The sequence below is a fragment of the Triticum aestivum genome, chromosome 2B (genome assembly GCF_018294505.1).
Source record: "Triticum aestivum cultivar Chinese Spring chromosome 2B, IWGSC CS RefSeq v2.1, whole genome shotgun sequence".
In the NCBI taxonomy this organism is placed as follows: Eukaryota; Viridiplantae; Streptophyta; class Magnoliopsida; order Poales; family Poaceae; genus Triticum; species Triticum aestivum.
The window spans coordinates 794,777,163-794,801,601 of NC_057798.1; the positions used below are offsets into that span (position 1 = coordinate 794,777,163).

General features: G+C 45.5%; 1 protein-coding gene and 1 pseudogene across 1 annotated transcript; both read left to right on the top strand.

The window, feature by feature from the left end:
• Positions 1-14,410: 14,410 nt before the first annotated feature.
• On the top strand, positions 14,411-17,509 carry LOC123047484 (probable N-acetylglucosaminyl-phosphatidylinositol de-N-acetylase). The gene is made up of 9 exons (XM_044471048.1): positions 14,411-14,606; positions 14,701-14,952; positions 15,247-15,317; positions 15,703-15,767; positions 15,851-15,895; positions 15,977-16,057; positions 16,533-16,600; positions 16,760-16,808; positions 17,245-17,509. The coding sequence occupies exons 2-9, from the start codon at positions 14,762-14,764 to the stop codon at positions 17,404-17,406; spliced, it is 732 nt and encodes a 243-aa protein (XP_044326983.1). The 5' UTR covers positions 14,411-14,606; positions 14,701-14,761; the 3' UTR covers positions 17,407-17,509.
• Positions 17,510-17,725: 216 nt separating this feature from the next.
• On the top strand, positions 17,726-19,318 carry LOC123047483 (AAA-ATPase At3g28610-like; annotated as a pseudogene).
• The last annotated feature ends 5,121 nt before the right edge of the window (positions 19,319-24,439 follow it).

Consider the following 24,439-nt stretch of genomic DNA (forward strand, 5'->3'; position numbering starts at 1 on the left):
ATGTAAAATTTGTCTTAATACAGTTGAGTTCATTTTTTTGTAAATTGCCAAATGGCTGGGATACTAAGAATGGAAAAAACGTCATGAGTAGTAAATTAATAATAATAATAGTATAAATTTTGGAGATACGGTCCCACTCAACCTCAGCATCTCTATCTAGCAGAGCCGATAAATGCCCAACCTGCAAAATTGATTTACAGTTAGCAAGCACGTTTTGCCCCGCAGGGAATAGATACCGTAAATTTTAAAAAAATTTGAAGATAACATATTCGCGTTACAATCGGACCTTCCCCAAGTTACACACACACACACACATAGTTCATATTTCATCACTACACACACACCTCCTAGACGGGGGAGGTGGTGGCGGCTCATGATGGCCTCACGCCGAGGTGATACTCGCAGGCAGACTTGTACACTATGTGCGTGAGCTGGTACTCTGCGCCCACCTCCTCCAAGCATGCGGCGACGCCCTCTTCGCCGGCGTGTCTTCTTCACGACGAATCGGGCTTTCTCAAAGTAATTGTGGAAAAAAAAATGTGGCTCAAAGTAATAATATTTGATTGGAGCAGAAACGTGTCTTCTTCATTCACATCTACTCCCTATATACTTGCAATTTCACAAACACACCTTGTTGAAGCCGCCAGAGAACTGGACGCCGCCACCTGAGGGGTGGCTGAAGCTGAACGCCAGCGGCTCTTTCTGCGAGCGGTCGAGCATCGCTGGTGTTGGGATGATTATTCGTGACAACAATGGAGAGATTATCGCCTCATCTTGCCGTGTGCTCTACTCCTTCGCAGAACCTCTGGAGGCCGAGTTGTGCGCATGCATGGAGGGCGTCTCCTTGGCATGCCGATGGACGCGGTGTCCTGTTGAAGTGGAAACGGACTGCCTGGTTGCTTATAACATGTTTACAACAACAGGTGCGGACAGGTCCATGTATTCCATGCTTGTTGATGAGGATAGAAGATTGATGGAAGATGGAAGGGAGTTCAAGCTATTTCACGTAGCTCGTGAACGCGATGGAGTGAGCCATTACTTGGATAATGTTGGTAGAGTAGAGGAGCGCATGGTGGTGTGGCTTGCTTCAGGGCTGGGAGATTGCAAACCTCTTTTTACCGGGAGATTGCAAACCTCTTTTTACCGGTTCAGGTAGGTATCAGTGAACCATCGGCTGTTCGTCTAGTTTTGATTCGTGCGGTTTGGCAGCCAACAATCATTGTATCTCAGCGTATTTCAACTTAGCCCACCCGTATTCATCATTACGTCGCATCATGCGTAGGTCCCACCCATGCATGATGAATGAGACATCCTCTCTCTGCTGCAAATGCATGAAAGCGACACATCTATCTCATCTCTCATCCTGTAAACTCATGGCTTTTATTTTCTATTTGACATTTTCAATCATTTATATGTTTTAAACAGTAATTTCGTTTTTGAAACATTTTATATATTTGAACTCCTAACACTAAGACCTTTAGAGCAAGATCAATATTGGATGGATTTTGGACATGTTTAAATTTCAACCTCTAATTCCACACATATTCTAGCGAAATCTGTTATTTGAAATGAGTGGAAATGTGTGAAACATCTTCTTTCAAACATGTGAATTTGATTGTTTCAATGCATGAAATTGAATATTTTAAACATATGAAATGGTATATTTCAAACTTATGAACATATTTCAAACTTATTTGAATTTCAGTGAAATCATTTTTTGGAAAATTGTGAAATTGGATTTTCTTTTTTGTAATTGTAACATAACTTTCATTGAAAATATGTGAAACTTATATTTGTCAACATGTGAAAGTTATTTCACTCAACTTATTTAAATTTCAGGAAAATCCATTTTTGGATCTAGTTATTTGAAGCATGTCAAATTTATTATTTCAAACTTTTTTTAAAATGAGCAAAATTTGTTTTATGAAGTGAGTGAATTTTTTTTTGGAGAAAAATGAAATGTGTTTTTTGAAATAATTGAAATCAGTAAATCAAAATGACTGAAATCAAGTTTTTTGCCAAAACATGTGAAATATGTCTCTTAATAATTCAAATAAGTTTTTTTTAAATGAGTGATATTATATTCTAAAATGGGTGAAGTGAGTTTTATGCAACAATGTAGGTCCATTTTTAATATGAGAAACTGGTTATTTCAGATATGTGAAATGGATTGTTTCATGTGTGAAACTGATTTTTTTTTCAAATATATAAATATTATTTAAAGAGAAACATTTTTTTGTTTGATGAAAATCATTTCACAGATAACTGAAATATATAAGATAAAAAGTAGTTTAAATATATCCAAGATTGATCTTGTTCTGAAGATCTTGTCACCACGATTCCAAATATATAAAAAGTTTCAAAATGGACATTTCATTTAACAGATATCAATCATTCAAAATATGAGGATGAAATTAAATACATGTCAATTGTATGGAGACATGGAACGCATGCAGCGCCCATCTCTTGATTCTCACATTGTCTCTCTCTGTGGAAAAAGTTGTCAGTCACTTTTTGTGTCAAGTCGTATTTCTTAGTATAGCTGCTGGAATGAATTGTCTTGTTTATACCATGTTAGACTACACGGATCTTGATGAAATTGATGGACATTCGATTTCCCATCGGTACATACCGGTTCCAGTAAATTTACTTATTCGGCCGGGAGATGTTCCTAGCCTGTGTACTAAAGACTTCTTGAATGGTTAAATAATAATAACTCTTCTCCCCCCGCAAAAAAGGCGTCAAACCAAGCTCACTGCGTGATTCGGACACTGTGCAAAAAGTCGCAGTGGGAGCTTAACAAACCGGCGCCTCCAGCATGCACGCATGCCCGCTTGGGCGAGGTCGGCCCCGGAGCGCCATGACTCGCACCGCATCCACTCTTCGTGTACAGTGCTGCTGCAGCTACTCCTCTTGTCGTGTACGGATTAGGCAGGGACTCCTCCAGAATGACAAACTCACACCCAGGACGATGATAGCGAGGTTGCGAAGTGGAGGACACACCCAAAATGACACCATACACACCGAATCTCTAAATACAATGGTTGCACGCGATGTGATGACCCACAAATATAAGGGATTAATGGTAGTCCTTTTGATAAGTAAGAGTGTCGAACCTTGGGCGTGGCCAGATCCTGCCTAGGACACTGAACATACATATAATTAAAATACCAAATGAATACCAAATTCACCTGATTACTTATGAGAAGACTTATCCCATGTCCTCAAAGATAAACGTAACTACTCACAAAACATATTCAAGATCAGAGGGGTATTGAATAGCATAATTGATCTGAACATATGATCTTCCACCAATTAAACTAACAAGCATCAACTACAAGATGTAATCAACACTACTAGCAACCCACAGGTACCAAACTAAGGTTTTGAGACAAAGATTGAATACAAGAGATGAGCTAGGGTTTGAGATGAGATGGTATTGATGAAGATGTTGACAAAGATTGGTCCTTCCATGATGAGAGGATCGTTGGTGATGATGATGGCTTCGATTTTCCCCACCCAGAGGGAAGTCTCCCTGGCGAAATCGCTCCGCCAGAGAGCAAATGTGCTCCTGCCCAGATTCCACCTCGAGACGGCGGCACTTCGTCCAAAAACCTTTCTCTTGGTTTTTTCTAGGAAACATGGGGTTATATACCAGAAGATGGGCCCTGGAAGCCTGCCAGGATCACCACAAGCCCTGGGGGCGTGCCCCTCAAGCTTGTGGTTGCCTTGTGGGTCCCCCTCTGGTACTTCTTTCGCCAATAATTTTAATATATTTCAAAATAATTCTCCGTCAATTTTAAGTTCATTTGGGGATGTTCAAAAAAATGCCTCCCATATAGCCCTTTCCGATCCAGAATTTTAGCTACCGGTAATCTCTCTCTTTATCTGAAACTTGCAAAATAAGAGAGAAAAGACATAAGAATTGTATCATAAAGTGAAATAACAGTCCATAATGCAATAAATATCGATATAAAAACATGATACAAAATGAGCGTATCACCATGCTAATCGCCCTGCACGGGCTGGACAAAGAGGGAAGCGAGGATAGATGTCTTATCCAACCAGCCGCCGGGGTGGAGCAAGGAGAAGATGCAACACACCCAAGATGCGAGCTATGTGGCGGCAGAACATGGACTAAACGACCCCAAGCCACCCTGAAGCTGGCCCACCTGTCCAACGACCACAGAAGCCCTTTACTTCTCCCATAAATCGATTCCCCTCAACGATCATCTAACCGCCTCCCCCCCCCCCCGAAACACGAAGAAAGAATAGACAGACCGCAAAAAGTTTGACTTGATCTAGATGCGGAACGTCGGTTGTGTGCCTGACGTTGAAATAGACACGTGATGGATCCAACTTGCGTGTCACATTTGATATGCAATAGAAGTTTCTACGAATATGATCGCCCAATATACAGTAGAAAGCACTACTAAAATATTTATGATTTAGAAGTCTCTGCGGCGATATTTACTGACACTAAAAGATATATGAACACACACACACATACACACAAATATATAAATATATGTACCTCCGTCCCAAAATAATTGTCGCTAGTACAAAGTTGTATTAAGTTTGAGACACTTATTTTCGAACGGAGGGAATATACACTATACAGTTTATGCAATATTATGACATTGATTTTTTAAAAGAAAGTTATTTTTTTAGTGCCTTGGACAATTTAAATTTGGCAAAATCAAATATTTCAGTGATGTACATTACAATTGTATAACAATGAATAATATAATTATTAGTTGGAAATATTGTCATGTGTCTAAGTAATAGAAAAATAAATTAATTAAATTTGTTATATAGTACACTTATTTTTAAATAAGTATAAATGTTTGGTATAAAAATAATTGTTTTTACGAACATGGTCGCCTAATATACAGTAGAAACCACTATTAAAATATTTATGATTTAGGAATCTTTACCGCGACATTCCATTATATTGAAAGATATATGAACACACACATAGATATGCAAAATATATGTATATACAATACACAATTTATGCAATATTATGACATTTATTCGAATGATTTTTTAAAAAGAAAAAAAATTACTTTATACAATTTATATTTGGCAGAATCAAATATTTCAATGATGTACACTACAATTATATAACAACTAATAATATAACTATTATTTGTAAATATTGGCATGGGGCTAAGTAATAGAAAAACATATTAATTAAAATTGTTATATGGTACACTTATTGAATAAGTATAAATGTTTGGTATAAAAAATAATTGTTTTACATCGCCCCGAGCCCAAAAATGACTTGGACCGGCTCTGTCTATTTCGTGGGAGCTTACTAACTGGATAAATATGACCTCTAGGTATTGACGGCCAGCTCGGGAAGAGGGGGAAAACCGTACATGCAAAACTGGGTACATTTTTTCTCTATCGATCAACGACCGAAACCGCCCACAAATACACTAGCAACAAATCCCGACCACGAATCGAAGGGGACGGGGTGGATCTGATATACACGGAAGCTCCCTACGGATCCCACGATCTCCTAGACGATCACCATTGTTGCCCTAGGCAATCAACCCTCGAAGAAAAAGAGCGGCAAATCACACTCGAACGCGCGCACGAACTGTGACTGAACCCCATGCTCCTAGATGGAAAGAGAGAGGGAGGAGGGCGAAGATGGAGAGGGTACGATGAGGGTACCTCACGTCAGTGTTCACCCGCCATCGCAGCCGCCACCGGGAAGAGGGAGAGAGGAGATGCAGGCGCGTGGAAAGAGATAGAGAAATGTAGTGAGGGAGTACGGAAATCATAAAGGGCTTCCACACCCCTTGACCGCTTCTCCTCTAGCCGTGTTTATGAAAGGACCGGGCCAGGCCTCGTTCGCATTCCCGGCACGTGAAATACCTGGCAGTAAGTGACCCAACTCCACTCTCCCTAAGAAAAGAAGAAGAAAAAGAAGCAGCACCACAAACACTATCTCGTCCCCTTGCATTTTCAGGTAACCTGTCTTTCCCACCCCTAAAAAAGAGGGGGTAACTTGTCATCCCAAATATTTTCGCAGAAAGTAACTTTTCTTCCCAACCAAAGGAGCTCTTTGCCCTTGGTCGAGTCGGACCAGCCAACGGCGATATGCAAAGAGTGCTCTTTTTTATGTCGCCGGTGCATTTTCAAAACATGTCTGGAATGTGGATCCCCGGTTCATGTAATTCCGGATGATGTATCCTTGTTTCCACACTTTCGATATAATCCGCCATGATGGCATTATGTAAGAAAAAGAGAGAAAAAGAATTTCCATTATAATATCATTGTGTCGGTTCCTATAATAATCGAGGCAACAGCGGATCATATTGTTGAGTATCGTGATTATTAAAAAAGCTATGATAGTGTGTAGGATATTATTTTACCTTGCCTTGTACTCCAAGATGATAATGTACTCCTATATATATGCCCATGAGGCTCAAGCAATACAACAAACTATTCCACCAATTCTCTCTCTCCCTTCTAACATGGTATCAACCTTATCTTGATCCTAAACCCTAGCCGTCGCCGCTTCCGCACCCGCGCACCGCCTTCGGGGCGGTCGGCCTCCATGACTGCCGCCGGGGCCCGCGCTGCCCGTACCTAGGGTTCGTCCGCCGGCCGTATTGGCCGGCTGCCCTAGAGAGTCTTTTTCTCGAGCGTTTGCTCCGGATTTTTTCGCTCTCTCGTCGGTCGTTTTGATCGGTGTTTTTCTTTTTGGTTTCCGATCTATGCTTGATCGGTTTGCGTCGCCCGCCGCCATCGTCGACACCGAGCACCTCTACTTCGACCCCGGCGCGACCTGCCGGTCTGTCCTCCGACCCAGCAGCCACGCGTGCCGAGGCGGCCCGTCAGGGCCAGCCGTCGTCCGCGCGTCGGTCCGTCCGTCGCCCTGCGCTGGCAGTCACCGCCCTGCTCCGACCGAGACACCTGCATGGCCCCGATCCGGCGGCCACGCGCCATGCGTCGGCCAATCATAGTCGTCGCTCGCGTGGCGGCCCGCCCAGCGATCCACATCACCCGCCTCCGCCGCGTCTGCACGGTGGCCCGGCGGTCTACCTCATCGGCCTCGTCCTCGGCTGCGTCGGGACGGCTGCATTAGGCTTGTCGGCTGCCTCAGCTCGGGAGGCGCTGCTCCGTTGGTCGCTCGGGCCTCGCTGCCCAGGCGCCGGTGTTGCTTTGGCAGCCCGGGTGCCGGTGCTGACAAGCTCGTCCGCACGACGTCTTAGGCCGTCCGTCGTCGCCGACTTCATCTCGGACTCCGCCGCCACCCTGTCTCCACCGAGCGGCGTCCCCGACCTCGTGCGCGATCGGATTGATCACCCGCCCGCCGCCGCGATCCGCCTCATCTACGTCGTGCGACCGACCTGGCCCGTGGTTGTGCGCGCCTCCGCAGGCCCCTTAAGACTGTCCCGAGTTCAGCGCGCCCCTCTACCGGTCGAGGAATAGACTGCCGCTGCGTCGCCCCATCAGGCCGCAGCGCCGCCGCCCCGTAGTTCTTCTCCCGGCTGCACCGACCCGCGTCACCACTGCGTCGCCCCTTCGGGCCGTAGTGCCGCGGCCCGCGGTCCACCGCCGCCCAGAGGCCGTCCGCTCCAGGTCGTCCCCGTGGCTGCACCGACCCTCGCGCCGCCGCTACGTCGCCCCGTCGGGCCATAGCGAGCGTGGCACGCAGTCCACACCGCCGACCCGAGGTCGTCCCCGCGGTTACACCGACCCGCGCTCCTTCGCTGCGTCGCCCCTTCGGGCCGTAGCGCCGCGGCCCGCGGTCCACTCCGCCGTCACCGTGCGTCGACCTCTCGTGGTACGTGTCGCGCCGTGTCCCTTGGCGCGGAACGCCACCGTCCGCGCCGGTCTTCATCACGTTGTTAGGGTTTTTCGCCTACTTCGAGCACCGCCGCCGCGCTCCTAACCTAGCTGCCGTCGCCGCCGTCAGGCCGCCGTTGGCGCTCTTCTTCAGCTGGCGCCGCCGCCACCCCTGTAGTCACCGCAGCCGCCCGTACACCCCCTTCGTCTACATCCAGCACCAGCCCGTCGCCAGCGTCTCCGTCATCTACCCCGGCCGCTTCATCTACTCCGACAACCGCGGGCGACATTGGCCAGCGCCGATTGGTGCCGCAACCATCGTCGAGTCCTTCTCTGCTGGTCTCTCCGACTTCTTCGACATGGCGTACAGCTCATGTTTGTCCCAATTTACGCATGCCCGGTGCTGGCAACACTGCCGCGTGTCTTCGTCCACGACGTGTCCCCATGCCTGGCAAGTCTAGTGCGACGCTTCGTCAACTTCGTCTTCTTCCGTTTACGCATGCGTGCTGGCAACACTGACGCATGCCTTCGTCTACGATGTGTCCCCGGGGTCGGCAACCCCGGCGCGACGCGTCGTCAACATCGTCTACTTCCTGGTGCACCACTACTTTGACACCACTGTGCCCACGACTAACTCGGCGCCTTCTTGCGCCCGCGACTTCACGGCGACTTTCTCGACACCGGCTACCCCGACTCGACATCGACCACAACATTCTTCGCACGGCTACCTCGACCACGGCTCCACCACCCACGCTCTCAGCCACATCGACAAACGACACAAAGGGCTACCGCCTGGTTGAGCAACCTCGTCGGTTTTCACTCCTGCCACGACTCCGTGATGCATCGACCATTACGGCTGTGTGTGTGGGGGGGTGTCCGCCAGCTTGCCTTCGGATTCTTCTCCAGTCTCACCGTCTGCGTCGCTACCATTGTGACTGCGGGGGATGTTGAGTATCGTGATTATTAGGAAAGCTAGGATAGCATAAGACGTTATTCTACCTTGCCTTGTACTCCAAGATGATAATGTACTCCTATATATATATGTCCATGAGGCTCAAGCAATACAACAAACTATTCCATCAATCCTCTCTCTCCCTTCTAACACATATCACCAACACCAGCTACCACCAGCCAAAGCTCTTGCCAAGTACCCAGAACAGCTAGAAACGAACTCCATCTTTCTTACAAAACAAACATACACCAGTGATAGCCTAAAGCCAACCTTCATCACATCAGCTCAAGAACATAAATCACATGATTGTTCATGTCTGGCCCTACCGTGATGCCGTCGGTTTTTCTTTTTTGTCCAACGCATAAAAACGTTTATCACTGATTACATCTCTCCCTAATAATAAAACACAGATTGAGTTTGTCGGGTTCACCGTTACAATACGTTTTCTTTTCATATCATAATACACTTTTACGATTTGTATAGATAAAATCGTAATATAAACGAGGTGGTACTAATATTTTCATGCCAAGTGTCCGCAGAAAAACTCAACTTCTGCCTTTACCACCACCGTCACCGTGCCGGACGCTTTCTGGGGCTCTTCCGGCAGCGTCGTCGTCACCTTTACCACCACCGTCACCGTGCATCTCTGATCGACCGGCGCGTCTATGCAGTTCGTTTCGTGAGGAACCGGTCGCTGACCAAGGAGGACGTGGAGGCCTTCTGGCGGCAGCACAAGAAGCCGGCGCCCGAGGACAGAGTTAACGGCGGCCTGACCGTCCTCACCTCGCCGCTATCGAGGTGGACCCCTCGTGCATCGCCTCTGTCTCACGTCCGTTCATCGCCGACGGTGAGGGTGACGGCGAGGCTGCCGCTAGCCCCAGCACGACCCGTGACTGGTACGCATACCTTAGCATTAGCACGAGCTGCTCGAGTACATATTCCTAACATGCATGCTACAGAATTAGTGGTTCGTATTTTTTCCTGAAATCTGTTTATATAATTTTTTAAAGTGGCTCCATGCTTTAAAAAATGGTTATGTAATTTAAAATGTGTTTGTGCTTTTTGAAAAAATATGCGATTTTTCAAAAAGTGCACTTGCATTTTAAAATGTAGTATGTATTTTTTCAAAAAAGAGTTTATGTATTGAAAACTGTTCACATTTTTTAAAACACCCTTTCTAAAAATGTGTTCATGTAATTCTAAAAGTGTTTGCATGTCAAAAATGTTTGTAATTTTAAAAAGGTTATGTCATTCAAGAAAATGGTCGTATTTTTTATAAAAGAAGGCTCATGCCTTTTGAAGAAAATAAATTAAGAGCGAGTTGGATTACGAGGGACGGTGTATGGAATAGGTGCATGGTGTGGCTCCTGTAGGGCGGCCCTTAGGTCCAGCTTGACTAGATCAGTTTTAAAAGTTATAAATATTCTTTTGGGTTGGCGCGGTTCAGTGATAAGTATGTTGTGCGGTAGCCAAGATCAACAGAGATTTGCGAAACAACATGTGTTTAGATGGTTAGGTGGACATTGATATCCCCAGCACACTAGGGTTCAAGTGCTGGTGCTCGCATTTATTCATGAATTTATTTTAAGATATCCTGCGATCCGTGTTCAGTGGAAGGAGACGTTCCCGTCGACTACAAGGCGCCTTTGGTGATTTCGTTAATCTTAAGATGATATGTCGGCTCGGTCTCTCGGAGGTGCTCATCAGGATAGGATGTGCATGTGTGTTTATAGGGATGAGTGTATGCATGTATATATGAACACATATGTCTGTACTGTGTTCAAGAAAATGATCAAAGGAGTTTTTTTTTCTACCCACACATGGGCCCTAATTCCCGTTTGGTTTTTCTATACGAACCGCTAATTGGAGCTGTGGAAATCATGCACATGCTCGTCATTCAAAATATACTCATCACCGCAAATCTATGTCACGCTCGGTGAGAAATTTCCAATTATTCACACCAATATACTAATCTAGATACCGTCAACAATTTAGACATTGTCCCTCATTTGATTGTTTTGTTGGCCACTGACCAAGATCTGTGACATATGTGGACGCGACCAGATGTTGCCAACTCTTGCATCACCTTGATGAGGTCATCGGAATGCCGTCCCCAAGTAAAAATATTGTCACTTAGTTAGCATCATCTTTACAAGTTTAGAGCAGCGAGCCTCAAAAGCTTCGTCTTCCACCTATTTTCTCACCCGCCGTTTCATAAAAACCTTTTTTGCAATGTTATATTTTTTCTACACTTCAGTTCTAACGCACGGGCATTTGTGTTAGTATATAATGAAATACACATCACTTATCTTTTGTCAAATATATGACCATGAATAAAATAAAACCGTTGGGACTCTTAATCCGTGTCACGGAGGGCATCGAATCACCCTTTTGGGACTACTGCGAGGGCTTGCAGAGCATTTCAGGCATCTAAATCTGACCCGTGTAGCAAAGCAGCAGGATGAGGCGCAGACCCACACGGCCGTAGAGCTTTTGCTTCCTGCTCACATCAAGGCTTTAACGTATCATGGTATACTTCACTTTCCATATAGTATTGTGTGGCTGCTATGAACTTGATTGAAGATATGTGTATTGGCTATATTTATCATAAGTTAGGCTGGAAGATGTGCAGGAAAAACAGTGCTAGGTCAAGCGTTGAGGATCGGTGTGCTTCTTTCTCTGCTGCTCGTGTGTGCGCTCTTTATGACGTATCAAGGTATGTCAGGCCAACTCCACCGCGCGATCTCAAACGGACATCTGTTTTGCCCGGATTCTATCCGTTTGGGTAGGACGATGGGGCCGTGTCCGGGTCTGTCCTGGGATGCGGTGTCCGTGCGTCCAGCGAGTGGCCGCATCCGTTTGCCCCATCCCGTCCTTCAGGGCTAAAATGCCCATATTATCATATCAAAACAAGTTTTCACGTTCAAATATTAATTGTTTGAAAATTAAAATAGTTTTACAACCCAATCGAAGTTGTCTCTAATAAAAATAGTTTTACAACCCAATCGAATGAACATAAAATGAACCAATACATCTATTGATTGCCAATGTGATCCCACACGTGTTCAACCAAATCATTTTGAAGATCCAAATGAGTGTGCCAATCACGCAACTCACGATGGAACTGGACGAAACTGTTCAAACGTGGCCGGTTCTTGGTGTAGGGGCTCAACATTGTCACCTTGAAAATCAAATCCTTGGTCGAAGATATTGTCATCGCGCTCGTCCTCGACGATCATGTTGTGCATGATCACACAAGTAGTCATCACCTCCCAAAGCTTCCTTTCATTCCATGATAGTGCAGGGTATCGAACGATACCCCATCGGGATTGAAGCACACCAAAAGCATGTTTCACATCCTTTCTAGCACTCTCTTGCATTTGGGCAAATCTCTTTCTCTTCTCACCTTGGGGCTTCGAGATTGTCTTCACAAAAGTTGACCACTGAGGATATATACCATCAGCTAGATAGTATCCCTTGTTGTACTGGTGGCCGTTGATCTCAAAGTTGACAGGTGGGGAGTGACCTTCTGCAAGCCTTGCGAAGACTGGAGAATGTTGCAGCACATTGATATCATTGTGAGAATCTACCATGCCGAAGAAAGAATGTCATATCCAAAGATCGCGCGAAGCCACCGCTTCTAATATGACAGTGCAAGCTTTGACATGCCCCTTGTACTGGCCCTGCCAAGCAAATGGACAATTCTTCCACCCCCAGTGCATACAATCTATGCTGCCAAGCATGCCTGGAAAGCCTCTAGCTGCGTTGGTCGCCAACAACCTCTCTGTATCAGCGGCAGTTGGCTGCCTCAAGTACTCAGGGCCAAACACCTCGATCACAGACTGACAGAACTTGTACATTGCCATCAGACATGTTGTCTCACTCATACGCACATACTCATCCACTAGATCGCATGGATTCCATATGCAAGCATGCGGATGCTCATGGTGCATTTCTGGTAAGAGGAGAATCCAAGCTTGCCAAGGGCATCCATCTTGCACTCGAAGTATGGGTCATGAGCAACCACTCCCTCTCGGATACGATTGAACACATGCCTTGCCATACGAAAACGGAGACGGAATTTATCCGCCTTGAAAAGCGGGGTGTTCGCAAAGTAATTGACATAGAGTAGGGCGTGGCCTCTCTCCCTGTTGCGGTTCAGGTTGGGAGCATGGCCAACGACTGACCCCCTGTACCGAGGAAGCTGCCGTTGAATGTGGTCGTGAACCACCAGTGCAGCCACCATAAGATCTTCATCATCCGACGACGAATCGTTCGATGAACAAATGAAGTGGTGGAACAAAAACTCATCACCACTGTCCATACCTTTGTGGGCAAAGTGTCGAACACGTTGCGATCGTGGTGGCAAAGAGGCTGCGATGATCACCTCGATGTAGGGGTGGTTGGCGGCCGGCTACTGGTCGCTCTGGAGCACTCATCAGAAACTGCCGTGGACGCCGTGGTACGTCGCCTGCGGTCGTATCCCCTCTGCCGCCAGCTACGACGGCGACGGCCAAACCTCCTTCGATCGACGACCTAAACTACGGCGAAAGCGCGAGCGTGGTGGCGGCCATGTCTTGACGTGGTCTGGTATGGACGGCCGGTGGCTGCATGGAGGAGGCGGTCGGAGAATAGCGGCGGCGCCGTCGGCGGGGCAGGGCGGTAGAGGGGGTGAAGGCGTTGGAATCGAATGAGACTACTTGTGTCCCCGACAGGAGGGCCACGGGGGGACAAGGGCATGCGGCGAGCTCGTCCGCGCGATGTCCGTTTCACCCCAAACTCGGCGCAAGTTTGGGCCGGGGATGGGTCGAAAACGGACGTAATTCGGACATTTGTCCGTTTGCCCCCGCGCGTTGGGCCGCCCGGTTTGTCCCTTTTACCCCAAACGGACGGGGCTGGACAGGACGGGATCGCGCGTTGGAGTTGGCCTCATGTTCCTCCTGCACATCTATAGATGAAGAAGGCTGGAATCAGCAGGATGGATAGAACAAGATAGAACAACCTCAGTTACAAAATACTCCCTCCGTCCCGAAATACTTGTCGGAGAGATGGCTACAATTGGGTGTATCTATAACTAAAATACGTCTAGATTCATCCATTTCTTCGACAAGTATTTCCGGACGGAGAGTTAGTACAAAGTTGAGTCATCTATTTTGGAACGGAGGGAGTAGCTAGGAGCATTTGCGTTGATTTATCTTGAGATTGTGACAACATGGTGGTTAAGCAGTATTTGAGTCGAGTCCCCTCTGTGCTGCCGCCGCCCGATTTGAATTACCTTCACCGACCATTCGAGCTCCCGCCGCCGGCAAGACGCTCGGGCATCGCACCGATCCTCGTCGCTCGGCCGCCGCCGCTCCTCTCGAAGCTCGGCCTTCGTGGCTTGATCGTTAGAGTAGTACCTTTACATCTTGATGAATTACAACATCTGTTGGAGTTGCTCTTTTACATCTGGAATATACATCATCCGCCTTTTTTTTGGAGATGTAAAACGTACCTTTGAAGATGTAAATTTTAACATCTCCTGTTTTACATCTTTAAATTTGCATCTTCTATTGAAAATGCTCTAAGTGTATGTGCGTGTATGTAAGCATCTGCATTTGTATTGTGTAAAAAAAAATGTAAAATTGAAAGCAAGATGTGAAGAAAAAGAAAGAAATTTCTGTGCGTGTATGCCTCCCCTCTTTTGCTCCTGCTCGCCAATCTTCATCCCCGGTCCTCGCTCTCGCACGGCTGCGCCGGCGCCCGATTCCGAACCTAGCGACCTCCGCGGCCTCCGTTCCCCGCCGGCGAGCGGTGACATCCTGGAGACCTGAATCGTTTGATCCATAGGGGCATCGAGCTCGAGGTAACCAGTGGAAAATACTCTGTCAGACTTTCAGCACTGGCTCGGCGGTGTTCGTATTGCTCGTGTGATGCCGGAATTTTTTCTTTTGACGAAGGTGGCTCCGCCGCTAGAGCACCTGCAGTAGATTTGCCGGCTGGACTCGGGCGGGAGTCCCCATGGCGTGGATCTGGGTGGTCGCGGTGGCCGGAGCCATCCTCCTTCTGTGGGCGGTCTCCCTCGGCCGGATACTCTCCTCCCCGGCGCCCTACTGCCTCCCTCCGAGCCCTCGCTTCCTGCTCCCTCTCCACGGCGACAGGAGGTGCCGGAACGTGCTCCTGGTGCTCGCCCACCCCGACGACGAGTCCATGTATGTATGTGGCGCCTCCCTTCCTCTGCTTCGTGTATGCCCTGCGCACCAGGTGCTCGACGAAATTCATGTCTTTGTCAGAACTCGCGTGGCAGGTGTGTAGACCGCGTAGGATAGCACGTACTGATCGAATGAAATCAAGTAGCTTGTGGCTCGACTCCGACTGAGAAATGGCGCCGGTCCTATCCATGTGCTGCCTGAGTTTCAGTCTGGATATTATGTGTTTTCACCTTACTTCTGGCCTGGTGCTTGGCCTGATTTACTTTTACATGATGTCATTCCTATCTAATGCAGGTTTTTTACTCCAACGATTCTTTTCCTCGAATCAAAAGGTCACAAGGTTCATGTTTTGTGCATGTCTCTTGGTAAGATTGCTACCTATGGTCATGTATGTCTCTGTTATGATTTGTATCTGCTTGATGCTAAATTTTGAGTCAATAAAAAATGCCCTTTTATCGGAAAAAAATGTATGTCTCTGTTCTTTGTGCATCTTTCTGTATGTCCAGGAGTGGCCATGTGTTTATCCATTCGTTTGACCAAAGTATAGCATATGCATACAGGACTATTTTCTATACTCTGAACATTTAAGCTTGTGCCTGGCTTACCAAAATGATAGATACAGAGCAGAGCTGCACGTTTTATCACTAGAAATCAGTTTCTCTAGCATGTAGTACAAATACACAAGTGCTTCTTTGCATATTAGAGCTGTGCTTGGCTGATTTTTCCATGTGGTCACTACCACTTTTACAGGTAACGCTGATGGTTTTGGAGATACTCGTAAAGAAGAATTGTACAATGCATGCGCTACTCTGAAGGTACTCGGGGTCCTTCACTTCTCCATAGTTCCCTCTGGGGAGCAAGCTTTGATCAGCTCATGATTAGGCTCCCATAATTGCAGATTCCAGCTGAGCAAGTTGCAGTCTTGGACCATCAACAGTTGCAGGTTGTTTGTACTCATTTTTCATGATCCAGATACTATTCCAAACACATATTGACAGTTGAGCATGCCCAATGTGTATTGTAGGATGGGTTTCATGAGGAATGGGATCATGGACTACTAGCAGAACTTACCATGGAGCAGATCCAACTGTGGGATATCGACACAGTAATGACTTCATCCCAGTCCTCACATGACTCCTAACCATAATGTACTTCTTTTACCAGCTGTAGTACTCGGTTGTAGTCATATGTCTTGCATTGATTTTGCCAGTTCTAAATATATTTTAGACCATCGACCTGAAGGAGCAGATATGAAATGTGTTCATCTGCATATACCAGACTACCGCCACATCACTATTGCTGTAGTTTTATTTATTTCCCCCAAAAAATTGAATGTTTAAAGGAACATTTCACAACCTTTCACTAGTTATACTTATTCCAGAGAAATACCGTATTGTCTGACACTATATAAGCTATCCCCACTTCGAAATCTCTACGCAATCCCACTGCATGCAGTTACTAAGTGTATGATTGTGCAATTCAAATGCTCTTATGTCTATTTCTTTGGAGCTCTCAAACTGATTTGCATTTTCTCACCCTTCAACTTTACCTACTTACTGCTGCACTATGTCATGTTTTAGATTGTGACCTTTGATTCCTATGGAGTATCAGGTCATCCGAATCATCGTGATGTTCATCATGGCATATGGTTAGTTAACTTCTCATTTTGTTGCTACAGTACATTAGTTTCTCAGATTTTTTTTACTTTTTATTGTTTAGATTACATATATATGTTTAACATATTTTTTTGGTACATGTGTGTTGTGTTGTTCTAAAATCTAAACAGTTTTATTTTTGCTATGAACAGCAAGCTTCTTCATGAGAATCAGCAAGAAAATATTGAAGCGTGGGAACTTGTAAGTTTCTGTACAGTAGCCTTGGCTTACATTCTCCATGTTTTATTCTGTAGTCTGAAAGAGCATGCAAATATGTGGTGCTATTTTTTCATGTGGTGTGCTTAAAGGCATTTATCTCGTCATTTTTGTAGGATCGGAAAGGTAGAAACCAATAATACTATGTTATAGGTTCTTTAAAAATGATATGTTGCCCATGTCTGTATCTTGGTTAATTTCACTATGATATTGGTATCAAGCTAGATAATTTCTAATTGAATAACATATGACATAAGGAATACATAATTAAGTTGTGTTCTTATGAACAGACTTTGGACAATACCAGTCAGTTTGACGTGTTTTCTTTCTCGGTCATATAAATGTGTCATAGTTCATAATTTTCTTTTTGGTGGAGTAAATTAGCTGGAGCTAACATGATCTCTTTTTTTTGGAAATGTAGGTAAGCCTGAACATGTTTCGGAAATACAGTGGTGCAGTTGAAATTTGGTTATCTCCGTTGATCTCCTCAAGTTCAAAGCAACTGATATGTTGTCTAGTTAACTGTAACCCTTCCAGAACCTTTAAGGCAATGGCTGCACACAGAAGCCAGTGGGTTTGGTAAGTAGGGTTGGCATCATCTCATTTTCTAATGTAAAAAATTGCACTTCAACAGAATGGTAGAGGTCAGTCTCATAGTCGGAACTTTGCCAAAAGTTTATTTTCAACTTTAGTAAGACATGGGGCGTGTCCGTGTCCAACTCCAGCCTATGCAGATGCAGTGCAGAGACGTATTGTGACGTGCGTGTGTGTCCGGTAAATATATAGACCCGCCCGGTAGTGCCGCACCATCGACGTCGTCCGTCCTTGCAGGGACGTATATTTATCCAGGAACTAGATCGAGAAGCCTACTCATGGCTGGACCCGACGAGGCCAGCAAGATGGTGGCAATGGCGCGGTCGTGGCCGTGGGTCGGCATGCTGATGCCGATGGTGCTCCGCCACCGGAGGGCACCGGCTTCGTGCTCAGCATGCGGGAGGGGCAGGACGAGGTGGCCGACGAGTTCCGGGGCGTCACCATCTGGTGGTCCGCCCTCAAGGAGGACGACTACGACATGCGGAGGTGCTGCCGCCTCACCTTCCATCAGAGGCACAGGAAGCTCATCGTCGACGAGTACCTCCCGCACGTGCGACGGTGCGGGCGCGCCGCCATGTCCGGCACCCGCCGCCGCCGCCTCTACACCAACAAGACCAACCTCAGCTACTCGTGCGTACCTTACCTTAGTGATCTAAACGCTCTTATATTAGTTTATACAGGAAGTAGTAGTTAGTATTTTATTTGCCGTCAACTTATATAATCAAGAATTTCCGTGTCTCACAGTGCTAGCAGGAAAGACGTGTGGAGCTACATCGACTTTCACCATCCGACAACGTTCGAAACCCTCGCCATGCACCCCGACAAGAAGCAGATGATCATCGACGACCTCAACGACTTCCGGAGCAGCGAGGACTACTACCTCCGCATCGGCAAGGCGTGGAAGCGCGGCTACCTCCTCTACGGCCCACCGGGAACGGGCAAGTCCACCATGATCGCTGCCATGGCCAACTACCTCAACTACGACGTCTACGACATCGAGCTCACCACACTAAAATCCAATAATGACCTACGAAAGCTCTTCATCGAGACGACGGGCAAGTCGATCATCGTCATCGAGGACATCGACTGCTCCCTCAACCTAACCGGCAGCCGTGCCGCCATGGCCCAGCCAAAGCGAGCGGACGGGGCGCCCAAGAAGGGCAGCATAGTGACGCTGTCCGGACTGCTCAACTTCATCGACGGGATCTGGTCGGCACACAGTGGCGAGCGGATATCGTGTTCACCACCAACCACCTGGACAAGCTCGATGCCGCGCTAATCCGGCGCAGGAGGATGGACTTGCACATTGAGATGTCCTACTGTGGGTTCGAGGCATTCAAGACGCTAGCAAAGAACTACATCGGCGTGGACGCGCACCCGCTGTTTGCGACTCTCGAGGAGCTGCTGCAGGCGGCTCAGATCACACCCGCAGACATCGCCGAGTGCCTGATGGCGGCCAGGCGCAGCTCCCGCGACATTGATGCTTGTATGAGCCGTCTCGTCGATGAGCTCATTAAGACGGCCAAAATAAGCACAACAGCAGACGACGACGACAAGGATGATGTTTCACTTAAAAGGGCCAAGGATAATGTTGAGATCAGAGATGCGGCTGCAAAGCCAAACGGAGGAAGTGATGGCAGTAGTGATATTGGAGACGGTTGTGGTCTTGGGGATGGTAGTGATCTTGAAGATGATTGTTCATCTTATGATTCTGCTGATTCATATTAGCCACAGTAGCAAGATACCGTTTGCTGTATTTTAGAATGATGATTGTCTCTAGGGAGCTAGATTGTTTACACAACTCGACGAATAGCTAGATTGTTAATTGAGACTTTAAGCCGTCAAACTTGCATAAGTAAATTGCCAAGCTGATTCATCCGCCCAATCAATCGTGTTCCTTTTTCTTCCTATAAATGCTAACAAACTGATGTCAGTTTGTTACCAATTCGGCGCGAACGCCCTCGGGTACATACTCCGGCATGGCATGGGTCCATGCAAATGGGAAAGACAGTGGGGCATCAACACGACAGTGATCCATGGAACTTGACCTCAATTGTACTCCACCCGAAGAAGAGGGCAAACCTAGAGGAGTCCATGTCGATCAACATGGTAATATCTGATATCAATATGGAAGAAAAAGAAGAGGACGTACCAATGCTATTTTATTTGTCATGATGACTAATAATGGCATCAAGCAACAAGCAACGCATATACATAATTCGATCGGCCTGTTCCACACATGTTTTACTGTATTTGCAACTAGATTACTTTGTTTTTAAAATCGTGATACACACAACCTTGGCAGAATCAGTATCTTATATCTTATATATTATATTTACTAATCGGAAGCACCATACGAGACACCACGCTAATCCTAGGAATTAATAACTTTTAGCCATCCGATTTATTTGTTGAGTGTCTATAGCCGTTGGATGAAAACTCTCCTATTTTTGCCGCAAAAAAAGCTCTCCTATTTCACGTACACCAATCGTCATCTCCTTGGACTCTGTGTATTTCCTTTGATGAAAAACAGAACCTCTCCTATCCCACGTACTTCAGTCTTCCTCCCATTGGTCTCTCTCCAATATCTATTTTCCCTCAAGAAGAAAAAAACAGGAACCTCTTCTATCCCACGTACGCCAATCATCCTCCCATTGGCCTCTCTCTATTTCCCTCGAAAGAACATATATGAATCTATAATCTGAGCGTCTATTTTCCTATTAGTGCGTCGTGGAGATTAGACAAAGTTGTCTCTGCCTCCCCATGGCTTCTAAGGCAACACATTGGCAGCATGCACCGGCAGCAATCTCTGCGGCAGCAGCAACACATACGTGGTGGACCTCATCAGGAAGGACAAGGTGAGGATTGCGAGCACATCCAGCCCCCTATTTGCATGGAAGCATGCGGAGATCGTGTCGGACCTCTTCCATGCCAGGTTCAACGCTGATCTTAAGTGGAGAAAGCCCATCTTCAGCGGTGTTACCAGGGAGGACCGCATACAGATCTTTCTTGGCGTCAGCACCATCCTTCAGCCCAGGAATGAGTATGAGGATTATTTGGTCGTCTACTGGCCCTGGAGACTCCAAGGAAAGGATCATACAGTTTATCTTTTGTACCATCAGTCAGATCGCCTATACTCAGCTGCAAAACAAGGTTCACTAATCTGACGTAAGCAACATGATCTCTTCTTTACCATTTATTCCATAAGTTGATTTTACCTTAGTAAAGAGAAAGCACGTATTGTACTATTCTTATACGTACAATTAAAATAAACTAAGAATTGGCTGCATCTAAACAACTAGGTGATCTTCTTGGATTTTGACTTGATTAATAATCAGTACTGGTATGTGTTATTGCTTGCAAGATAATCTGGAGCTCTGATCAGTGTTGCATCACCATTCGCAATATTATCAGATATTGAGAGGTATGGTATAGTTTTGTCCACTGCTTCTCAAAAAGAAAATTTGTTATCCAGTGTTTGGATTTATTGCCACTATTTCTAAGCATTTTTGGTGCCTGCTCTCCAGGCCACTTTTCATGAATTAGTTTTATCTCAATCATGGTGGCATACAGTTAGATTGTGCTCTGTATTCTATATATATTTTTGCTAGCATGAAGCATTAATGATTTTAGGTGTTGCGTAAAATCATTGGTTTCAATTCCCATGTGCATTAAGTTTATTCTTATTAATTCAGTGAAATTGATAATTCTACCATAATCTAATTTGGACATCCCGCAGAAAATCTTATTTGCATGTTTGCCATAACAATAACAAGGAATACAATGGTTCGGCCAGTTAGGAGAAAGAGGAATTTGGCTCCGTTGACCTGCGTGTTGCACTTGGCATTGTGTGATCCCAATGAACCTATTTGGTCGATCTATGAAGTTCTCCCCGTTCAGAAGAAGTAAGATAAGATGTAATTATATATGTACCAGTACATATGGAGGAAAACATCTACTATGGCGTTGTATTTGCCAAACTTTTATATGTTGTTTCTTTCGGTTTCAAAGAACTTGGATGTCTATTTGAGGTTATTGTTCAGCTTTTGTATGGGACACGCAGGCCAACAGAGGAGCACCATAATAATTGACAAACTTATAGTAAGTTCCAAGTTGAACCTTATATTCGATTGGCCAACTTTTATCAGTTATGCACACTTACATTTATGATCACAAAGATGTAAGTAATGTCTAATTTTTGCATGGTGAAGGTAATAACCAACTACTTCATTAGTAAATGTGGAAACTAACTTTAATCTTCCAGTTGACCGATCTTTATATCATATAGACAAATCTCACTACCCAATAAGTAGCTATTTTGATGCACATGCATTCTTCCAAATCATGAAAATTGTTCTTGGCCATTGGATTTGCTAGCTTGCTTATTATCATCGATTTACCCAGGACACAAGAGATTTCTCTCATGCAGTATGCATTAGTGCCCTGTAAGCATATCTACATCCAAGAACAATTAATTATGAAAAGCTCAACCTTTTAAGCTGAGCTTTTTGTTTTTCTATTTAAATATAGTTTGTCACGTAGTTTATATACTAAATAATATTGTATACCACATTCAGAAACCAAATCTCCAATTCCGTGGTCAGATGCGACATATACAATAAATTTTCCCTCTTTCCATACTTATGCGGTTCCCTTAATTTTTTACTCTCAATACTCTTCAAAAGTAATCCTCTATTATGTGGTTGATAAGAATATCACCTGTAGTTTATACTAAAATTATGGGTTGATTTTATGTGTTTTTTCTGGTGGACTAACATGACCCCCTGCTTACATCTTCTATTTTCCCAATATATAGTGTTATTTCAGGATATGCTCTTGACGAAAGTTGGAAGGCTGTTTTTTTACTAATATTTTGGTAACTACATGTAGAAAACTGAGTACTACCATCTCGGAGTTTGAAAGAAGAAATCACTTTTTTGTAGATGAAGTTAGTATTTGCAAGATTTTCTGAATCAATTGTTCATGGAATTTAGCCTTTCACAATTGCATCTGCACGGCTGAATCTTCCACTAGATCAACCCTGTCAACATAGCATTCATCTATGTGCAATTTCAGTTGTGAATCATCAGATTATATTCTTTTACAAGAAACAATGCGTAGACACCAATTGTTTTCAATAGTTATTTCGTACTGATTGTCTTGGTGTTTTTCTTGATCGATAACACAACAAAATGTGTAAGAGACGAAAAATGAAAGAAAACTTAGCGAAACATTTTACGTATACACTTCATTTTTTTTCTTCCCTTTATCCGAGATTGTTTTGGTCATATATTGTTCTTTTGTTAGCGAGGGGAACCTTCTTGCAAATTTAAAAATGATGTGTTATCTTCTTAATTTATGAACTTAAATGTGAAAGTACATAAATTAACGATGGAAAATTAAAACCTTTAAATTAATCAATTGTTGGATTGAAAATACAGACAATTGTCCCAATTTCAAAACTATAGAAATTTACTGTTTGTATTTCACAACTATAGAAATTTTACCACCGTATTTTCCTTTTGGGAGCATATATTAATGTGATACCGATGAATGATTATTTTTAAAAATATGATAATTTACTTAAATTTTTTGTTTCCAAATTATATTATGATAATACCATAATGTTAAAACTACATAAAAAACCCTAACCTGTGCAGTGGCACGGGTTGTGGACTAGTTCCTTAAAAGGAGGTTGAAATCACCTGCCTCTACATCATCATGATATAAACAACCATGGCAGAATCATTATAAGATATAATAAATGCCCACTACTAAGTCAACTTCTTCCACATCAATATCTTCAAGTAGGGATAAACTGATTAGTTTCTTAATTTCCGTGTCTCACAGTGCTAGCAGGAAAGATGTGTGGAGCTACATCTAGTTTCACCATCCGACGACGTTCGAAACCTTCGCCATGCACCCCGACAAGAATCAGATGATCATCTACGACCTCAATGACTTCTGCAGCAGCGAGGACTACTAACTCCGCATCGACAAGGCGTGGAAGCGCGGCTACCTCCTCTACGGCCCGTCGGGCACGGGCAAGTCCGCCATGACCGTTAGCATGACCAACTACCTCAACTACGATGTCTATGACATCGAGGTGACGATGCTAAGATCGAACAATAACCTACAAAAGCTCTTCATCGAGACGACGGGCAAGTCGATCATCGTCATCAAGGACATCGACTGCTCCCTCAACCTAACCGGCAGCTGCGCCACCATAGCCCAGCCAAAGCGAGCGGCCAAGAGCAGCATAGTGTTACTGTCCGGACTGTTCAGCTTCATCGACGGGATCTGGTCGGTGCATAGTGGTGACCGGATCATTGTGTTCACCACCAACCACCTAGACAAGCTCGATGCCGCGCTCATCCGGCGCGGGAGGATGGACTTGCACATTGAGATGTCCTAGAGGATGCTCTTGCACATTGAGATGTCCTACTGCGGGTTCGAGGCATTCAAGATGCTAGCAAAGAACTACATCAGCGTGGACGCACACCCTGTTGTTGCTGCCCTCTCTCTCGCCTCCACGCTCGCCTTGCACTCGAGGAAGAAGAGGACTGGAGGAGGAAGAAGGACACACAGACACAAGGACTTTCCCGGCGCACGAACGCCCCTTGAGCACGTACTCGACTTTCCTTGAGTACAAACTCAACACCCGGCTACATGGCTTACAACTAGAGGAGCACACTCTCGTGGCGGAGGCTTTTGTAGTCCCATACCAGCGCAACGCCCAAGTCTCCATGCGCACGTACGCACGAGCACTGCCCACTCCTACTCAGCCGCATACACAATCTGCATGCCCCGGCCACACGCGCTCACGGTGCGATCAGCACGCACGTTGCGTCCAGCTCGCAACAGATCGCTAACTACCTGGCTAGCTAGCTCACGCGGCTGTATCACCACGCAACACACACACACGCTACTTATCCATCTAATGCATGCACGCATGACTAGTCAATCCACTAACCAACTAACTACATGCATCAAGATTAGTACTAACACACCCGCTGTTCGCG